Genomic DNA, 18,246 nt, shown 5'->3' with positions numbered 1-18,246 from the left:
CTAAGGCAGAAACCTTGCCTCCAAGGTTGTATTGACTTTGAATAATGCCCCAGTCCATTACCATGAAGAACTTTCAAATGTCCACCCCAACCTAGATGTTCTTTTCATGCTCCTAAACATTAGGTCACCTAACCTCTCAATCAGGACATAATAAAGCTTTCGTGGCGCACAACATGAGGGAAATTTATGGTAAACCAATACAACACCAGCAAGGAAACCACATGACGGACTACTGGAAGTTGGTTTCTCTATGCTCCATTGGTGATCATGGTGCACAGCCTGGTACAGTATCAGGCAGACCACTATCAGTAATATCTGGAAAAATGGGCAGACTGCCTGAAAAATTTCAAAGGCTTTGGCAAAGTTATGGAAAATATAAAGGTCAGTGTCAAACACATAATGCGTATCGGAAGGCAAATAAGTGGGAAAATCTTTAGGGACACGAGGATGTGGAAGAAACTTTGGTAGAAAAGGTAGTAGAGCCCACTAAGACCCAGAAGGATGGCAAAACAAGGCACTGAAGTCAGTAATGATGAAGATAGGGATGAAAATACATCTACCGCTGAATGAACTGTCTCTCTCACAGCAGCCATAATATCAGAATGAAATTCTGCCTTGGAAGAATTTTCAATGACATGAAACAATGGGACCCTATTAGCAAATGCAGCCTTGTGCAATTTTTCAAGGCACTTCAGTGGCATGAAATAAGTACCATCAACTACTCCTTTGGTTTTCTTGGGGTAAGCCAAGGTCAAGACGTTTATCCAAAGTGCACTGCCCCCCGCCACATCCCACAGCTCTATCAAAACTATTTAATATTAATCTTCGATTAATTTTAACTTTTTCTGCACTTTCTCTGAATGACTGTACAGTTATAGCATAGTGTAGGTGTTCACATTATTGTACTGTTTACTGTGTTTACGTACAAGTATTAAATTGTGTGTATTGTATGAATGACTTAAAGTACAGTAATAACAATATACTATACAAAATGATGTAATTGAAATATTTTTATTATAATACTGCAAATAATTTATTTCTGAGAAACATATATTCAATTCAGGTGCCTTTAAATAGAAAAAAAAATCCATGACAGGTTATGCATTGTTTGGTTGATGAAAATGTAAACAGAGGCTCAGATGAACGTGTCTGCATTTCCCTTAGGAGCAATGGTTCAGTATTAATTCAGTGTTTGTGATGGATGTATAGAACACAACTACAATGAATAACAAGAATTGACTAAATATACGAGTGTGTGTATGTGTGTTAAGTATTTCATGACTTGGGCCTCTAAATCTCTCACCAACATTTATGTTCCTCAAGGGTAAAAATGACAATGTTTTAGAATAAGGAATATTTTCAAGAAATGTTGACAGCAGAGCTGCCTTCAATGTTCCAGTTCTCCTGATGATAGATATATAAAAAATACACAGGGATGCCCAGTGGCTCAGTCAGTTAAGCATCTGCCTTCAGCTCAGGTCATGATCCTGGGGTCCTGGGATTGACACCCACATCAGACCCCCTGCTCAGCAGGGAGCCTGCTTCTCCCTCTCCCCCATCCATGTTCTCTCTCGCTCTCTCCCAAATAAATAAATCTTAAAACACACACACACACACATAGAGGGAATGAGGTCTTTCTATCTCTCATACCTACACCATTCCCCACCCCAACCCCAATGACAAATTATCACAAGCTTGGCAGGGAAATTGGAAAGAAGCCGTACACTCTTTTCTTTTCCCTTTCTCTTCTATATCTCCTCCTCTACCTCTCATTGTACTTTTAAAACACCCTTGAGGTGGTTTTATAGTATAAATATAGGAAGAATTCTTTTTTTTTTTTTTAAGTTTTAAGCAGGCAGAGAGAGAGGAGAAAGCAGGCTCCCCGCTGAGCAGAGAGCCCGATGTGGGGCTCGATCCCAGGACCCTGGGATCATGACCTGAGCCGAAGGCAGAGGCTTTAACCCACTGAGCCACCCGGGTGCCCCAAATATAGGAAGAATTCTTGCAGACATATTTCCTAAATGCATAACCACTGGGTCTCACTCATGGATGACTCTCGAGGGTAGTGTAAGGGTCTAGGCTGGGTCAATTTCTAATATGACCCTTGAGATGACCTGCCACAAAAAGCTTTTACACGGATGGCAATTATGTTTCTCTTCAGTATGAATTCTCAGATAATGAGCAAGATATTTCACCCGACAAAAGGTTTTTCCTGAATGGTTACATTCAAAAGAAAAGGTATTTCACCAGTAGGTGTTCACTAAAATTGACTGATGTAAACAACCTGCACAGGCCTTTAAACTCTGGTATGAATTTTTCGATGGTGAGTGAAGGAGGAACTGTGGCTGAAGGTTTTTCCACACTCACCACATTCAAAGGGTTTCTCTCCAGTGTGAGTTCTCATGTGCTGAGTTAAAGCAAAGTTGTCACAAAAAGCCTTCTTACAGTGTTTGCACTCATATGGTTTTTCTCCAGTGTGGATCCTATTATGACGAACAAAATTTGCAGGTTGGGTAAAGGCCTTCCCGCATTCTCTGCATACGTAGGGCTTCTCGCCAGTGTGGATCCTCATGTGTCGAGTAAAGGAAGAGCTGTAGTAAAAGGCTTTTGCACATTCTTTACACTCCAAGGGTTTTTCCCCACTGTGGGTCCTATGATGTCGGATAAAAACAGAGTGGTGTGTAAAGGCTTTTCCACAATCACTGCACTTATAGGGCCTCTCGCCAGTGTGAATCCTCATGTGTTGGATTAAGGAAGAGCTGTCGCAGAAGGTTTTCCCACATTCCTTGCATTCAAAGGGCTTCTCTCCGGTATGAGTCCTCTTGTGCCGGATAAAAGTAGAGCGGTGAGTGAAGGCCTTTCCACAGTCGTCGCACTCGTAGGGTTTCTCTCCAGTGTGAATCCTCATGTGCTGAGTGAAGGATGAGCTGAGGCAAAAGGCTTTTCCACATTCTTTGCACAAGAAGGGCTTTTCTCCGGTGTGGGTCATATTGTGCTGGATAAAAGTGGAGCGGTGAGTGAAGGCCTTTCCACATTCACTGCACTCATAGAGTTTCTTTCCGGTGTGAATCCTCATGTGTTGAGCAAAGGAAGAGCTGTAGTAAAAAGCTTTTCCACATTCTTTGCACAAAAAGGGCTTTTCCCTAGTGTGGGTCATATTATGTTGGTTAAAAGAAGAGCGGTGGGTGAAAGTTTTACCACATTCTTTGCACTCATAGGGCTTATCTCCAGTGTGAATGCGCTGGTGCTCTGTGAGGTGAGACCTGCGTTTGAACGCCTTCCCACACTCAACACACTTGTATGGTTTTTCCCCAGTATGAAACCTCATGTGTCGAATGAAGTCTGCCATATAACGACAGGCTTTCCCACATTCACTGCATTTAAAGGGCTTCACTCCGGCATGAATCTGCTGATGCCGAACAAGAGCCCAGTTCTTGCTAAACCTTTTCCCACATTCTTTGCATTTATACAGGCTATTCCTTGCCTCTATCACAAGGTCTTTGCCTGGTCCTTGCTCGGGTTCACGTAGATCACCTTGTGTAGTGACGCGCTCCTGCAAAACCGTAAAACCCAAACGATCACCGGTCTCCAAATCATCACGTTTATGGGTCAGCTTCCTAGGGCATGTCTCCTTGTGGGGGTCCGCCCCTGGCCTCAAGTTCACTTCCTGCACTTCTGATAGCTTCTGCTGATCCCTTGCTTGCCCCAACCTGGAATCCCTTGAGACTCCCTGGGTCACTTGTTCCTCAAAGGGGGCTTCCTCAGTGAAGGCGAGCTGAGAAGCAGTAAGCTCTGTGGTCTCAGGTTTTGCTTTTTCACCTGAAGGGAATCCAATACAGAAAGGTGTCTATTAGTCACGTCGACACAGAACAAACAAAATTACCAATAGGGATAGAATGAAGATGAAAATAATTCCTCTAATGCCTGTGGCATTTATACACCTACTAAGCCCAGGCTTACAATTTCTTTCTTCACTAATCCTTGGACTCTAGATGTCTCTAAAAGGCAACTCAGGAAGAAAAGCTGGGGCAGGGCATGCAGAATCTGGAATGGAGGTCCCCTCACTCTCCAGAATAGGGGAGGGCGGGCACAGTAAAGACTACACTGCGTGTAATGACTGTGCCCTAACAGCACAGGGAAGGGGCACCTAACCTGACCCACATGGGAGACAGAAAGAGGTCAGTGGAGGCTATGTGGAAAAGGTGCTGTGGTAGCTTATTTCTAAAGGAGAACAGGGTTTCCCTAATAGAGGAATTAGGGGGGAAACTGCAGCAGATGACGGAAGAACAACATGTGGTGTGTTAAGAGAATTCTGGATGCCAGGCAAAGTGAAGTGGATGGGAGGATGGTGGAGATGAGGCTGGAGCAGCAGGCAGGGGCAGAGGAGAAAAAAAACCTCAGGATTCTGGGCTGTGAGATTGTGGGAGATGATGAGAAACTGCTGGGTGGGCGTACTGAGTCTGCTTCATCTGAGTAAAGACCAGGTGAATAGACACCAAATAGATACCTATTCTAGATTCATCTAGATTCTAGATGAAGAGAATTATAAATTTACCACATTAATGAAGATCTATATGAAAAGGGGGATTGCATTATCCTTAAATTCATCTATAAATTCAATACAACTTCAGATAAAGTCCTGATAGAATTTTTCAAGGATGTTCACAAAATGATTTCTCACTTTGTGGAATTTATACAAATGAACAAACAGACCAGGCTATCTCCACAGAAGAATAAAAAAGGGAGTCTTGCCCTTTGAGGAACTAGAATTATGATGATTATGTACATCAAGGCAGTATGATGTAGGCACAGATTTAAGATCAACTGTCAAACTGTCAAAGGAAAAAACAGAAATAAGAGCTCAGAAATGTATGTATGAACTTTGAAATACGACAGAAGTCACAGAGAGGCCCAGTGGTAAAAGGAGGGACTATTCCACAAATGGATCTCGAGAAATCATTTCCCATATGGGGAAAAATGAAACCACATTCCTACCCTCACGCCAGACTGATTAAGACCTGTCAGAAGTACAACACTCACAACATTTAGTAAACAGTAAAAATAATTATCTTTTAGATCTTGGGAAACTGAAAGATTTCATAAACAAGATAAAAAACCATTCACTGTAAATGCAAAAACTAGTCAATTTGACTAAACTAAATATAATTTTTTAAAAGGCAAACAAGGGTATCTAGATTAATATCAGATACCATAGACTACAGAGCAAAGTAAATGAGAAAAAGAGGGACATTATAGAATGATAAAAAAAAAAATCAATCCACCAGGAAGACATAACAATCCTAAATCTGTACGCAACAAATACCACAGCCTCAAAATAACCCAAAAACTGAGTTCAACAGAGAAACAGATAAAACCACAATTACAGTGGGTAAGTTCAGCACTCCACTTCCAAAATGAAAATTAAGCACATTGGTACGAACTGACATTTCACAGAAGATCTACATTAGCCAATCAACATATGAACAGGTGCTCAACTTTCCTGGATGAGGGAAGGAGCAAAAATACCAAAAGGAGATACCATATTATATTCACCCGATTGAACAAACTTACGAATGTAATAGTTGGAAAGGATGCAGAGCCACAGAATCATTAATACAATGCAGGTGAAGTGTAAACAGGTAAGATACCATTTGAGAAAACAGCAGGGCAGCATCTACTGAAGTTCTCCTTTTGCTCACCTATAATCATCAAAAAATTCTAGCCCTAGGAACACTACTAAGAGAAATTCTTACACATACTCATGAGGACATATATAGGTAAATTTCTACAAGAGCATTCTTTGTGGGTATAAGAAACTAGATACATGAAAATGCCCATGAAAATAAATGAATACATTGTGTTATATTCATGAAAATGACTACAGAAAAAAAGAGAGTGAACTATACTACACGCATGAGGAATCTTTTTCTTTTTCAGATTTTATTTATTTATTTGACAGATAGAGATCACAAGTAGGCAGAGAGGCAGGCAGAGAGAGAGGAGGAAGCAGGCTCCCCGCTGAGCAGGAAGTCCTATGTGGGGCTCGATCCCAGGACCCTGAGTCGAAGGCAGAGGCTTTAACCCACTGAGCCACCCAGGCACCCCACGCATGGGGAATCTTAATAATATACTGCTGAATAAAAAGTACAAATCATATAAAACAATATAACCTATGTTATACTTTCCATAAAGTTCAAGTAAGTATGTGTATACTTGAGTATAATGAAGTAATGTTTAAGCCTGTTTTGAGAATGTCAGTTTATGTGGCGTTATAAAAACACATACATAGGATACATACATCTCTGTGTTTACTGCTACGTTATTTACAGTGACCAAGATACAGCCCAACTGTCCACTGACCGATGCATGGATAAAGAAGATGAGTTATACGTACACAATGAAATATTATTCAGCCATAAAAAAGGAAAGAAATCTTGTCATTTGCAACAACATGGATGCAGCTACAGAGTATAATGGTAAGTGATCAGAGAAAGACAAATACCATATGAGTTCAATTATATGTGGAATTTAAGAAACAAAACAAATGAGCAAAGGGTAAAAAAGAGAAAGACAGAGAGACACAAACCAGGAAACAGATTCTTAACTATAGAGAACAAACTGATGGTTACTAGAGGGGAAATGAGTGGATGGGGGGATGGGTTAAAAAGGTGATGGGGATTAAGGAGTGTACTTGGCATGATGAGCACCAGGCGATTAATATATATATATATACACATATGTATGTATGTGTATACACATATGTATGTATGTGTATATATATACACATACATGTATATTCATTTTTTAAGCCTTATTTACTGTGGTAAATACATAACATAAAATTTAACATGATAAAACAATCTTAAAATGTAATAGAATAATTAGATGAAGTGAAAAACTCCTTGAAAGATTCAAATTACCAAACTGACGCAAGAAAAACAATATATGAATAGCCCTTATATTTACTCTAAAAGCAAATTTTGTTACGAACTCCACGTTTGTGTTCTCCCAAAATTCATGTGTTGAAGCCCTAACCTCCAATGTGAATTTGGAAATAGGGCCTTTATGGAAGCAACTGAGGTGAAAGGAGGTGATCAGGGTAGGTCCCCGATCTGGTAGAATTAGTGTCCTTCTAAGAAGAGACACTAGAGTGTTCTCCCTCTTCTCCTAACCGTCACCAGCATTCATACGACACCTAGGAAAGAGGATGGTCTCACTTTGTCTTCTTATGAGAACACCAATCCCATCACGGGGGCTCCACCCTCATGAGCTCCTCTAAACCCAATCATCTCCCCAAATCCCAACCTGACAGCATCACACTGGAGGCCCTAACCCCCAGCTCCAATTATGAATTTGGGGAGGACACATAACAATGTTCACAATAACATAAGAAAAGGTATGTCAATCAACCATCCCAGGACACAGCAAATGTTCAGTAAGCTGTACACCCCTCTTATCATGATTAGAGGTCCTGCACTTGCCAGCCAAAATGTCAGCAGTAACGTGAGTAAGAACATTTTCAGTAGTGTGGTGCTGAAAAACACTACTGGGTCTCAAATAATAAATACCTGCTCCCCAGTATGCATAGCAGCTGACGACTCTTACGCATGTCTACTGGGAATGTGAAATAATGTGGTCGCTTTGAAACTGTTTGGTGATTTGTACTGAAGCTAATCATGTATCTACACCATGATCCAGCCAGGCCACTCATTTGCATATTCCCAACAGAAATGTGTGCTTAGATCCAACAAAAAATATGATCAAGAATATTCACAGCTGCATTCTTCACAATATTCTGAAACTGTAGAACAAGCCAGATAACAAGAAAATGGATATATAAAACCTATTCATTCACTGAGACATTGCCCAGTTAAGAAATAACTCTGAATTTTGCAACCCAGATGAGGGAAACTCGGAGCCACAATTATCAAAAGAAGACAGAGACGTAACAGTATTATGCACTGTGGGGGTCCATTCCTAGGTCTTTAAAACTAATCTAGTGATTGAGTTGAATGCTGGCTACTTCGGTAAAAGGGGATATTAATAAAGAGGGAGCAGAAGAAACCTGGGAGGTACTGGAAATATTTCTTGACCTGTGTGGTGGATAGTTGGGTTTATACATGTAGTATTTCATGAAGATGAACCTTTAAAATCTATATATTTACTGGGGCGCCTGGGTGGCTCAGTGGGTTAAGCCTCTGCCTTCAGCTCAGGTCATGATCCTGGGGGCCTGGGATCGAGTCCCGCATAGGGCTCTCTGCTCGGCGGGGAACCTGCTTCTCCTCATCTCTCTCTCTGTCTGTCTCTCTGCCTATTTGTGATCTCTCTCTCTGTCAAATAAATAAATAAAATCTTTAAAAAAAATCTATATATTTACTGTAAGTTACACCTTCAAACAGCAATTAAAGAAAATAGTAAAACCGTAATGGGGAAGCCTAGAAGTCCTGGGTAGCTGTCTCTTCAGAGAATGAGAAAAGTCCTCCCAGAAGCTTGCTTGTTCCCATGAAATAGAGTCGTCAACAGTTACATGTGCTGGACAGTCAAGAACATTTTGGTTTCATGCTTCCCCCACGTGTCCGAAACTTCACTGTGTTTTCCGTATTGAGTTGAGAGAAGGTGAAGATACAGAAGGGGCAGGAAGTAAGTGAAGATCAAGGTTCCGGAGGCAGCAGCCTCCTGTATGGAATCTCCTAATTCCTACCTCGTGGTGCTTATACCCTGCTATGACACTCTCGGGCGAAATGCCAGATTGGCTTGATTGGCTGCCTGTGGCTGGGCCCAGGCAGCGGAATGTACAAGATGGGGCTGTGTCCCCTCTTGCTGGAGTGTCTCCCACCACCACCTGATCTCAAGAAGGAAAGTGACAGGTGTGAGGGGTCCCTGACTGCGGCATGAGGCGGACCCCTCCAAGTTGTGCCTGCACCTCCAAGCCACAGATGGGTAACAGGAAATAAGGGATATTTTGAGCTATGTTTGTGGGAATACTGCCAGGCAGCAACAGATAACTAATATACCTGAGAAGTCAGGCGACAGTGTGATCTAGACTCTGCTGGGGGAACTCTCGTCACGCATGAGAACTCTCCCACAGAAGTGAGAAGGAAGGCGCAGGATGAGTCTATCCAGGGTAAACGGAAAGAAGGCTGAGTGTGTAATCTCTCTTCTGAATGTGAAGTAGGTCACATGGTGAGTTACCAGCGGCAAGGTGGGTGGTGGTATCTGGAAGGATGGTGAGCGGATAAGGAAGCAGATGGAAGACAGAGAGGGGACCAGAGGCAGGCAGCAGATACAGGGAGAGTGACTGGGGGTCTGCTAGCATCATCAGGCAAGAAATGAGTATGGCTTGGACGAGGAAGCTCATGGGCAAATGACAGAGCTGGTGAAGGTGACAGATTCTGGAGATATGGAAGATAAAACGTGATTGAGATTCAGGAATGGTGGCCTAGAGGGTAGGAAGAGATGCAGGCGGTATGGGGTCTTCCTTTTGTTCCTGGCTTCCTTGACTTACGGAATGGTATGACCAGTAGTTGAAAATGGGGAGATGGGAGAAGAGGGCCAAATCATGAGGTTCTTTTTAGGATGACAGTGGGAGACTGGAGTCCTGGAACATTCATTCAAGTGAAGACATGGAATGGCAGAGTGGGGTGATGGTATGAGACAGCCTCTAAGGGGTAAGGAGGGGAGGGCAGGACACTTGCTGGCAAAGCAGCTGGAAGGAACATGAGTGGGGAGAGATCACAAATCTGCAGCAATGCCTCTCCTTCCATGGCTCCAGCAGCTCTTAGTTCAACTGTGAGGCTGACAAAGGCAAATATCCCCTTGAGGTTTCATAAGACAGGAGGCCAAGAAGAGAACAAGGCTAGGGACTGCGTCCAAATATCTGCTTCGCAAATGGAAGGATGGATACGTGCAGGGATGTGCATGCCACACACATGTGCCGTGCCACACCCAGTTGTGGGCCCCCAGCCATGCTTGTGTTTTTCCCAGGAATGCCCCCCCACCAAGCCAGCACTGCAAGCTCTGCCTAGCCAGACACCCACAGGTGCCATTGCACACCCTGCCCAGTCATTCCTACCAGCCACTTTCACGGGCCACGACCAGCCACACACTCCCCATCATCAGCAGGCACTGTGCCCAGCCACTGAGTGCCCAGCTGCTGCCATGCGCTACACCTAGCCACCAAGACCCCCCAACCACTGCACTGTGCACGGCAGCCTGCTCCAGCCAACATTGTATGCTGTGCTCAGCCTTGTGCCCCCAGCCACCGCAGGACCTCAGGAGATCCTCACAGGACTAGTGGTCTAGGGCCAATCTAGCTAATATGGCCACCCTGCTCCTGAGTTCCCAGGTGGGCACTACTCCCAGGAGCTGGCCTGCCTGGGTCCCACTAACACCACAGAGAACAAGCATAGCCTACAACAGGCAGAGTCAGTGTGGACAACAGCACTGAAAGGAAAAGTGACTCCGACACAGCAGCAGGATGTAAGCAACATGTCGGATACTCTCCTGAAGGACCAAGGTTCTGAACAAGGGGACATCACACAACAGGGCACTCCAGGACCTCTTCATAGAGTCACTACTTTCAAGAGCGGAAGACACAGATGACTTTTTTTTTTTAGGCTGACTTATCTTAACACGCAGAAACAGGCATAGAGAAGCAAAGTGAGGAGACAGAAAAATTTATCTGGTGGTAACCATGTATCAAAAATCACTTATAAATATGCAAAGAATAAAGAGAAAGAAATCTAAATGTATCACTCAAGAAAATCAGCAAAATGTGAAAGAGCAAAAGACAACAGGATCTGAGAAAAACTACAGAAATAACCACAAAACAAGTAATAAAATGGCAGCCAATATATATCCATCAATAATTACTCTGAATGTAAATGGGCTAAATGCTCCAATCAAAAGCTAAAGAGTGAAAGAATGGATATAAAAACAAGACCCATCTATATGCTGCCTACAAGAGACTCGTTTTAGACCGAAAGATTCCTGCAGATTGAAAGCGATAGGACAGAGGGATGCCTGCGTGGCTCAGTTGGTTAAGCCTCTGACACTTAAAATTTTTTACTTAAATTCAATTTAGGTAACGTACAGTGTATTATTAGTTTCAGGGGTAGAGTGTAGAGATTCATCAGTTGCATAGAATACCCAGTGCACATTATATCAAGTGCTCTCCTTAATGCCCATCATCCATTTACCCCGTCCCCCCACCAACCTCCCCTCCAGGAACCCTCAGGTTGTTTCCTATAGTTAAGAGTCTCTTATGGTTTGCCTCCCTCTCTGCTTTTATCTTACTTCATTCCTTCCCTTCCCCTATGTTTATCTGTCTTGTTTCTTAAACGCCACATATGAATGAAATCATATGGTATTTGCCTTTTGCTTAGCATAGTACCCTTTAGTTCCATCCACGTTGTTGCAAAAGGCAAGATTTCATTCTTTTTGATGGCTGAGTAATATTCGTGTGTGTGTGTGTGTGTGTGTGTGTGTGTGTGTGTGTTTACACCACATCTTCTTTATCGACTCACCTGTCAATGGACATCTGGGCTCTTTCCATAGTTCAGCTATTGTAGACACTGCTTCTATAAACATTGGGGTACATGTGCCCCTTCAAATCACTATGTTGGTATCCTTTGGATAAATACCCAGCAGTGAAATTGCTGGGTCACAGAGTAGCTCTATTTTTAACTTTTTGAGGAACCTCCATACTGTTTTCCAGACTGGCCACCAGTATGCACTCCCACTAACATTGTAAGCACGTTCCCCTATCTCTGCATCCTCGCCAACATCTGTTGATTCCTGAGTTAATTTTAGCCATTCTGACTGGTGTGAGATGGTATCTCATTGTGGATTTGACTTGTATTTCCCTGATGTAATGTTGAGCATTTTTTCATATGTCTGTTAGAAACCTCCAACATTTTTTTAAATATTTTATTTATTTATTTGACAGAGAGTGAGAGATCACAAGTAGGCAGAGAGGCAGGCAGAAAATTAGGGGGAAGCAGGCTCCCTACGGAGCAGAGAACCCGATGCGGGACTCGATCCCAGGACCCTGAGATCATGACCTGAGCTGAAGGCAGAGACTTAACCCAATGAGCCACCCAGGCACCCCTAGAAGCCTCCAACTCTTGATCTCAGCTCAGTTTTTGATCTCAGGATCATGAGGTCAAATCCCATAGTGGGCTCTGCACTTGGTGTTGAACGTACATTAAAGAAAGAGAGAGGAAGGAAGGGAGAAGGAAAGAAGGAAGAAGGAGAAAAAGAAAGGAGAGAAAGAAAGAAAGAGAGGGAGGAAGAGAGGGAGGAAGAAGAGAAAATGAGAGGACAGAGAAACATCTATCATACAAATGGAGGCCAAAGGAAAGCCAGAGCAGCAATACTTATTTTGGACACGTTAAAACAAAGACTAACAAATGACATAGAAGGACACTATATAATATCAAGGAGGACAGTCCAAGAAGAAAATATAACAATCGTAAATGCTTGTGGCTAACGAAGCATTTAGAGCTTGTCTGGTACTCTGCATACCAAGTCTTAACTAATAAAGAAGAGTGTGATGGGATGGAAAGACAGGAGAAACACAGTGTGGAGTGCTCCATGACCAACCAAGACCCCAGGAAGACCATGAAAAGAAGCTGCCTGTGGAATTTCAGACGCAGTGATCTCCCGGGGGTCTGTCAGTTGCCATAAAACCCATATGCCAGGACACCCACCTGCCAGGCTCTCAGCCACCTACCTGTATACGTGCTTTTGGAGAGGCCTCTCATCACTGTCCACAGTTCCTGCCCCTGCTCCACCAGGGAGATCAGCTCTGCTTTGGGAACAGGATGCCCTGTGCATGGAGAGATAAATGGGGCGTGGGTACACAGGGAAGGACAAAAGGAGGTCTCGAGCACACAGGAGCATATACCTTTCACACACCACCATGAAACTCCAGAAAGGAAACGACTCTTTCCAGAAGGTGTTCCCTAATGAAGCCAGTAGAATTCAACCTCCCTGTGGATCAGAACTATCTGGAGATGTCTGGTTTGAACACGGAACGAATTAAACCAAATCTCTGGGCCTTAGGACAGAACACAAGAAGTCTAAAAAGCCCCCCAGGTGATCCCAGGGCCAGAAGATGGCTAGAAACACTGGACTAAATCACCTGCTGAACGGCATCTACTGCTGTCAGATGTCTGAGATGTGACCTAAATCTGCTACCCACTCTGAAGAACAAGCCTTTACTCCAAGTTGGGAAGACAGAGCTGAAGGTGGGGGCCTGCCGCCCGACCTGCTGCTGTAGCATCTCATGGCTACTTCGAGGATACCGGCCTGATGGCCTTGACCAAGCAGAGAACGCGAACGGACACGCCTGGGTTGGCATCTGCCAGGCCAGGAGTCAGCGTCACCTCAGGGCTTCTCATCACGTAAAGTCATTACGTCTTTCAGGGGTGAAATCAGCATGAGGACATTTTCTGGGACACACTCCAAATGCATTTTGCCAAATGTGAAGGCTTAAAGACAGGAGGATTCTAGAGAAACCATTGACTAAGGCACCGGGACCGTCAGAAGCTCGGAATAGAAGATCCTGTACTGAAGGCCAGAATGCATCCAGCTGTCCCACAGTGAATGGTCAACGGTGTCTGCCGGATGCCTAGCCCTGAGCTCAGGCAGCGGGCAGTGTCAGAGTTAAATCAGACCTTCCTTCATCTGTCATGGAACTGAATCCCTGTCCCCACTGGGACTTGGCGCCTGTTGGTCCCTCCACCTAGAATACTATTCCCCGTGCATCTCCTTTCAACAACTAGTCACAGTGGTCTCTACCACCATTTACTGCACTGATGACTGACCTCCAGGGAGAGACAATGTGGACACGAGGCTGGGAGAGCCCCATCAAGGTAACCATCAGGACGTCTGGGAAAAGGGAAACCTTGGGCCTCCATCGGTTCGTATTCAAACCGATTTCTGGGAAAATTCACCATTTCAAATTTCAGTGCAAAAATATTTGGGATTTACTGATTAGTACATATAATAAATACATGTGTCATGCTTGCTATGTTCTCAATTCTGTTCTGAGCACTTCACAGATACTAGGTCACTTCAACTAAGTCAAAGTTTACTATGAAAATACAATAAAATGCAAATAACTGTATTTGGTCCCAGGAAGCTCACGCTGCATCTTCAAGGCTCCATGTCCTACAGCTCTTCTTTCTGAAGGGGAAATTGGCCAACAGACACAGGACAGCTAAAGATGCAGCATCAAGCCCAGACTCTTCCAACAACAATAGAAGGCAGGAAAGAGGAAGGAAAAAGGAAGAGCTTTCTTAGATGCCCATCAACACCGTTAGATGACATGTCTGTATACCCTCTAAAATGATCTCCCTCAGCAGCAGAGAAGCAAGGCGAAGGCCTTAGGAAATAAGGGACAATTGTGCAGGTACCAGGGGCCAAAGCCATTTAGCTGAGATTGTGCTGCTTGGAAAAATACCATGAGCACCAATGTCAAATATCTTCCTGTTTGTCTGATTCACCCACTTGGAGAACTTCCTATTACCCACAGGTCCTGTTAAATGGGCTGTGAGGACATTTGACCCAACCAAACTAATCCAATCACTTTAACTCTTATGGAGATCTGGAATAAGGACGTCAGATTGAGGCCAGCTTATGCTGGACACTTGGTAAAAATGTTGAGAACTGTTTCTTATACAACAATCCCTGTTGCACACACAGGGAGGCCAATAAGAGGTTAGCACACGAATATGCCTAGGCTGTGGGGAGACAGGAAGGTGGGTCCCAGAGACCTTCTCAATCAACCATGCTTATAGAGAAAGAGTGGAATGAAAGCCTGTGGGTACCACTCAGGAGAGCACTGAATCCTTACCCAGTGAGACCAGGAGCCCACAAGTCTCCAACATCACCTCCCGGTATAAGGTCCTCTGGGCCAGGTCCAGATGTCTCCATTCCTCCCCAGTGAAGGTCACGGCCACGTCTTGGAAGGACACCAAAGCCTAGAACATCAAGCAAAGATGGTGGGCGGCCATACATCTATTAGATGAGATGCGAACCTATCAGTTGGCCTCCGGCAAAAATCCAGAAAGGCCTAAGGTCTGAACCCCTGAGTATCTCCTGAGAAACCTAGTTCTGTTGTGGGCTCAGGAAGGAGGAACATGGTGCCTCTGACAGAATAAAAGATGTGGAAGAGCAAAGCTTCCTATGCAGGAAGCTACTGGAGAAAGACACAAAACCATGATCACCTCATGTAGGCGGTAAGGAGCAGAGAGTAAGCCCCCAAGGTAAGTGCCATCATCTCCATTCACAAGCAGCAAATGGAGGCTCAAAACCAAGTGGAACAGGGGCACCTGGGTGGCTCAGTGGGTTAAGCCTCTGCCTTCAGCTCAGGTCATGATCTCAGGGTCCTGGGATCGAGTCCCATACCGGGCTCTCTGCTGGGCAGGGAGCCTGCTTCTCCCCTCTCTCTGCCTGTCTCTCTTCCTAGCTGTGATCTCTCTGTCTGTCAAATAATAAATAAGATCTTAAGGGGGGACAAAAAGCCAAGTGAAACAGAGTTGTATGTCTAATGAGAAGGGGCAAGAACTGAACCCAGGTCCCTCAGGTCCAGCCATGGTGGGGGGTTTCAATTTAATCTAAGAATGACATTGTCCCAGAGGGGGAAAACCTTTCATTCTTCAATCCCTTATTGGGCACTGGTCAGTTCCAGCACTGTTCTAGGCCTGGAGATGGAGCAGAGAACAGCAGCTCACACTCTGGGGCTGGGGAAGGGTCTCCAACAAGAAATTAAAGAAATGACCAAGATCAAGTCATAGGGCTCTAATAGCTCAAAAAACAACAATAGAGAATGAACTGATTGCAAACATTAGGAGACTTTATCTGGGGCAACCAGGGAAGGCCTCTGTCAGGGGACACTGGAATGAGGCTGGAGTGAAGTTGGGGAGCAGGCCAGGTGAGGAAAGATCAGTCACTTACATAAGTCCCAAAGGTAGTCGGAGCTAAGACGAGTGAACAGGGTGACATGCTAGAGATTTAACTTCAGTTCTGTTGTGTTTACAACCCAAGAGACACAGCATTCCTGTATATTGTCCATAATGAATATTGGACTCACTCTTCAAGCACAAGTCACCCCCACTACCTGAAAACACAGTGTTCCTAGGAAAACATCCCTAAGCCAAAATGCAGTCAAGTGAAAAGTATCCCCCAACTTTCTCAAGGTCCCTCTTACTGCTAACTTTGCTTTTAGGAAAAACTTATATTAGCACCTGTTCTCACCAACCAAAAGAAACTCCAAGAGGATTTTTGGTTTTGCCTTACTAACCTACTCCCTCCCAAAAGCTAGTGGCTAAATCCAAACCTTTGGAAAGTGGGGGAACCTGAGTAAGAAAATGTGTTCTACAGGAAAATGGATTCACTGCTGCAAGCTGCAAACCGGCTTCACTTATAATACAGAGATGGCAACTGCAAACTTCAGATCGGTGCCTGTCTTATGTTCCCCACCTGACCTAGGACCTTCTACACCAATCAGAGAAGCAGCAGTTCAAAAAAACGCAGCTCCCATCCCCTCTCCCAGCTTCCAGCTGGGTAGAGGTCTGCGGCAAGGAGGCCCAAAGGCCAGACTCTCCCTGGTGTGAGCCTAAGAGCAGAGCAGGACCAGCTTGGTCCCCCTCAGAATCGCACCCAGGCTGATTGCTCTCTGAGCAATGAAGGACACTTGTCACACACATACCCTCTCGGGTTCCCTCAACTGAGAGAGAATAATCGTTAATACACACAGTATTCCGATTTTAGACCCGAAGGAATGGAGGCCAATCGCCGTGAAAAGGCAAGCTGAGGTCAGAGGCAGAAATGGAAGCCTCCCCTTCTAACCCCCGGGTTCGGAACCTCGAGTTAGGGGTGATGAGATCTACACCCTTTCCCGCCGTATTCCCCCGGGGACCTCCAGATCCAAGAGCATTAAGAAGGAATGGCGAGGAGTCCCAGGGTCAATATCACTGCGGGCTGAACCGTGAGGACCCAATCGCGTGAGCCTGCGCGACCCTCCACTCACCAGCGCCGGCGCCTCCATGAGGCCCACGGACCGAGCGAGACCGCGAGAAACAGCGACTCTACCGCGCGCGTCCAGCGGGCTCAGCCGACCCCTCACCCCAGCCCTGGGCCGGGTGACCAGGGACCTCGGTGTCCGCTGTGTAAAGCCTCAACAGGGTCCCCAGAGAGTGCCTCGGGAACGAAGGGCTAGTGCCGAGGCGCCGGACAGGCTAGGGGGACAGCCCCGTGACAGGGTCTGTCGAGCTCATATAAAACCGTGGATTTAGGTCCCATCCTCCTCACTGTCCTTCGCTCAGTCTGGAAGACCCTTCTGGGAGCGGCCTCTCCACAGCGTTCAACCTAGACGCGCGGACCCACACAAACATCGCTACAGCCAAATGACGTCCTAAAGCAGCAGCAGCTACAAGTCCCGCCCACGGTGCGGGAGAAACGCCCCTCTCCACTCACTGTCACTGGCTGAGCGTCAGTCTTCGCCGTCAGAAGCACACGGCTTTCTGGGTAATGTAGTTTCTGACTGCATCTAGACAACAAACTTTCTATTCTCGAAAGAGATACCTGGTGTTAAAGTTCCAAAAACAGAGACGCCTGGGTGGCTCAGTGGGTTAAACCTCTGCCTTTGGCTGAGGTCATGATCCCAGAGTCTTAGGACTGAGCCCCACATAGGGCTCTCTGCTCAGTGGGGAGCCTGCTTCCTCCTTTCTCTCTGCCTGTCTCTCTGCCTACTTGTGATCTTTGTCTGTCAAATAAATAAAATCTTTTTAAAATAATAATAAAAAATAATAATAATAAAGTTCCAAAGACAGGGGTGTGGCTTTTAAGAGTTCCAAGGAGAAGCTCACATATTTCAGTGACCCTTCAAGCAACCCTTCACCTCAAATAGGTGAGGCATACCTTGACCTTCCTCTCTGTGTAGGGTAGTGGGATAACTCACTTCTCCTTTCCGAGTCAGTATTCACAATGAAAAATGCAGATAATCCTTGAATGTAGTAATTTTTAAAGTTCCTCTAATCAGCAGTTTCCAACCTGCGGACCAGTACAGCATGGCCTGGGAATTTGTTACAAGTACAGGCCTCCCTTCACTCCTACTGAATCAGGACTCTGGGCTAGGTCCCCACGTCTTTGCTTTAATAAGCCCTCCAGAGGAGTTTAATGCTCCAGAACAGGTGAGGACCAGCCTCTTTAAATTCCAGTGAATAGATGAGATAAAAC

The 18,246-nt window shown here is 45.0% G+C and overlaps 1 protein-coding gene across 2 annotated transcripts; it reads right to left on the bottom strand.

Annotated features, from left to right (window-relative positions):
- Nucleotides 1-995: 995 nt before the first annotated feature.
- Nucleotides 996-17,450, bottom strand: ZNF599 (zinc finger protein 599). 2 transcript variants are annotated; one of them, XR_014305164.1, is made up of 5 exons: nucleotides 17,039-17,450; nucleotides 14,861-14,987; nucleotides 12,734-12,829; nucleotides 1,899-3,819; nucleotides 996-1,538 (listed from the first exon to the last, which is right to left on the bottom strand). XR_014305164.1 is itself a non-coding variant. In XM_082708630.1 (4 exons), the coding sequence occupies exons 1-4, from the start codon at nucleotides 17,054-17,056 to the stop codon at nucleotides 2,297-2,299; spliced, it is 1,764 nt and encodes a 587-aa protein (XP_082564756.1). In that variant the 5' UTR covers nucleotides 17,057-17,450; the 3' UTR covers nucleotides 996-2,296. The 2 variants fall into 2 exon arrangements, 1 of the variants encoding a protein (XP_082564756.1); XM_082708630.1 differs by having other exon boundaries at nucleotides 996-3,819.
- Nucleotides 17,451-18,246: the final 796 nt, after the last annotated feature.

This window comes from Mustela nivalis, assembly GCF_964662115.1.
Source record: "Mustela nivalis genome assembly, chromosome: 18".
Taxonomy (NCBI): domain Eukaryota; kingdom Metazoa; phylum Chordata; class Mammalia; order Carnivora; family Mustelidae; genus Mustela; species Mustela nivalis.
This window is presented reverse-complemented; position numbering and strand designations above follow the sequence as displayed.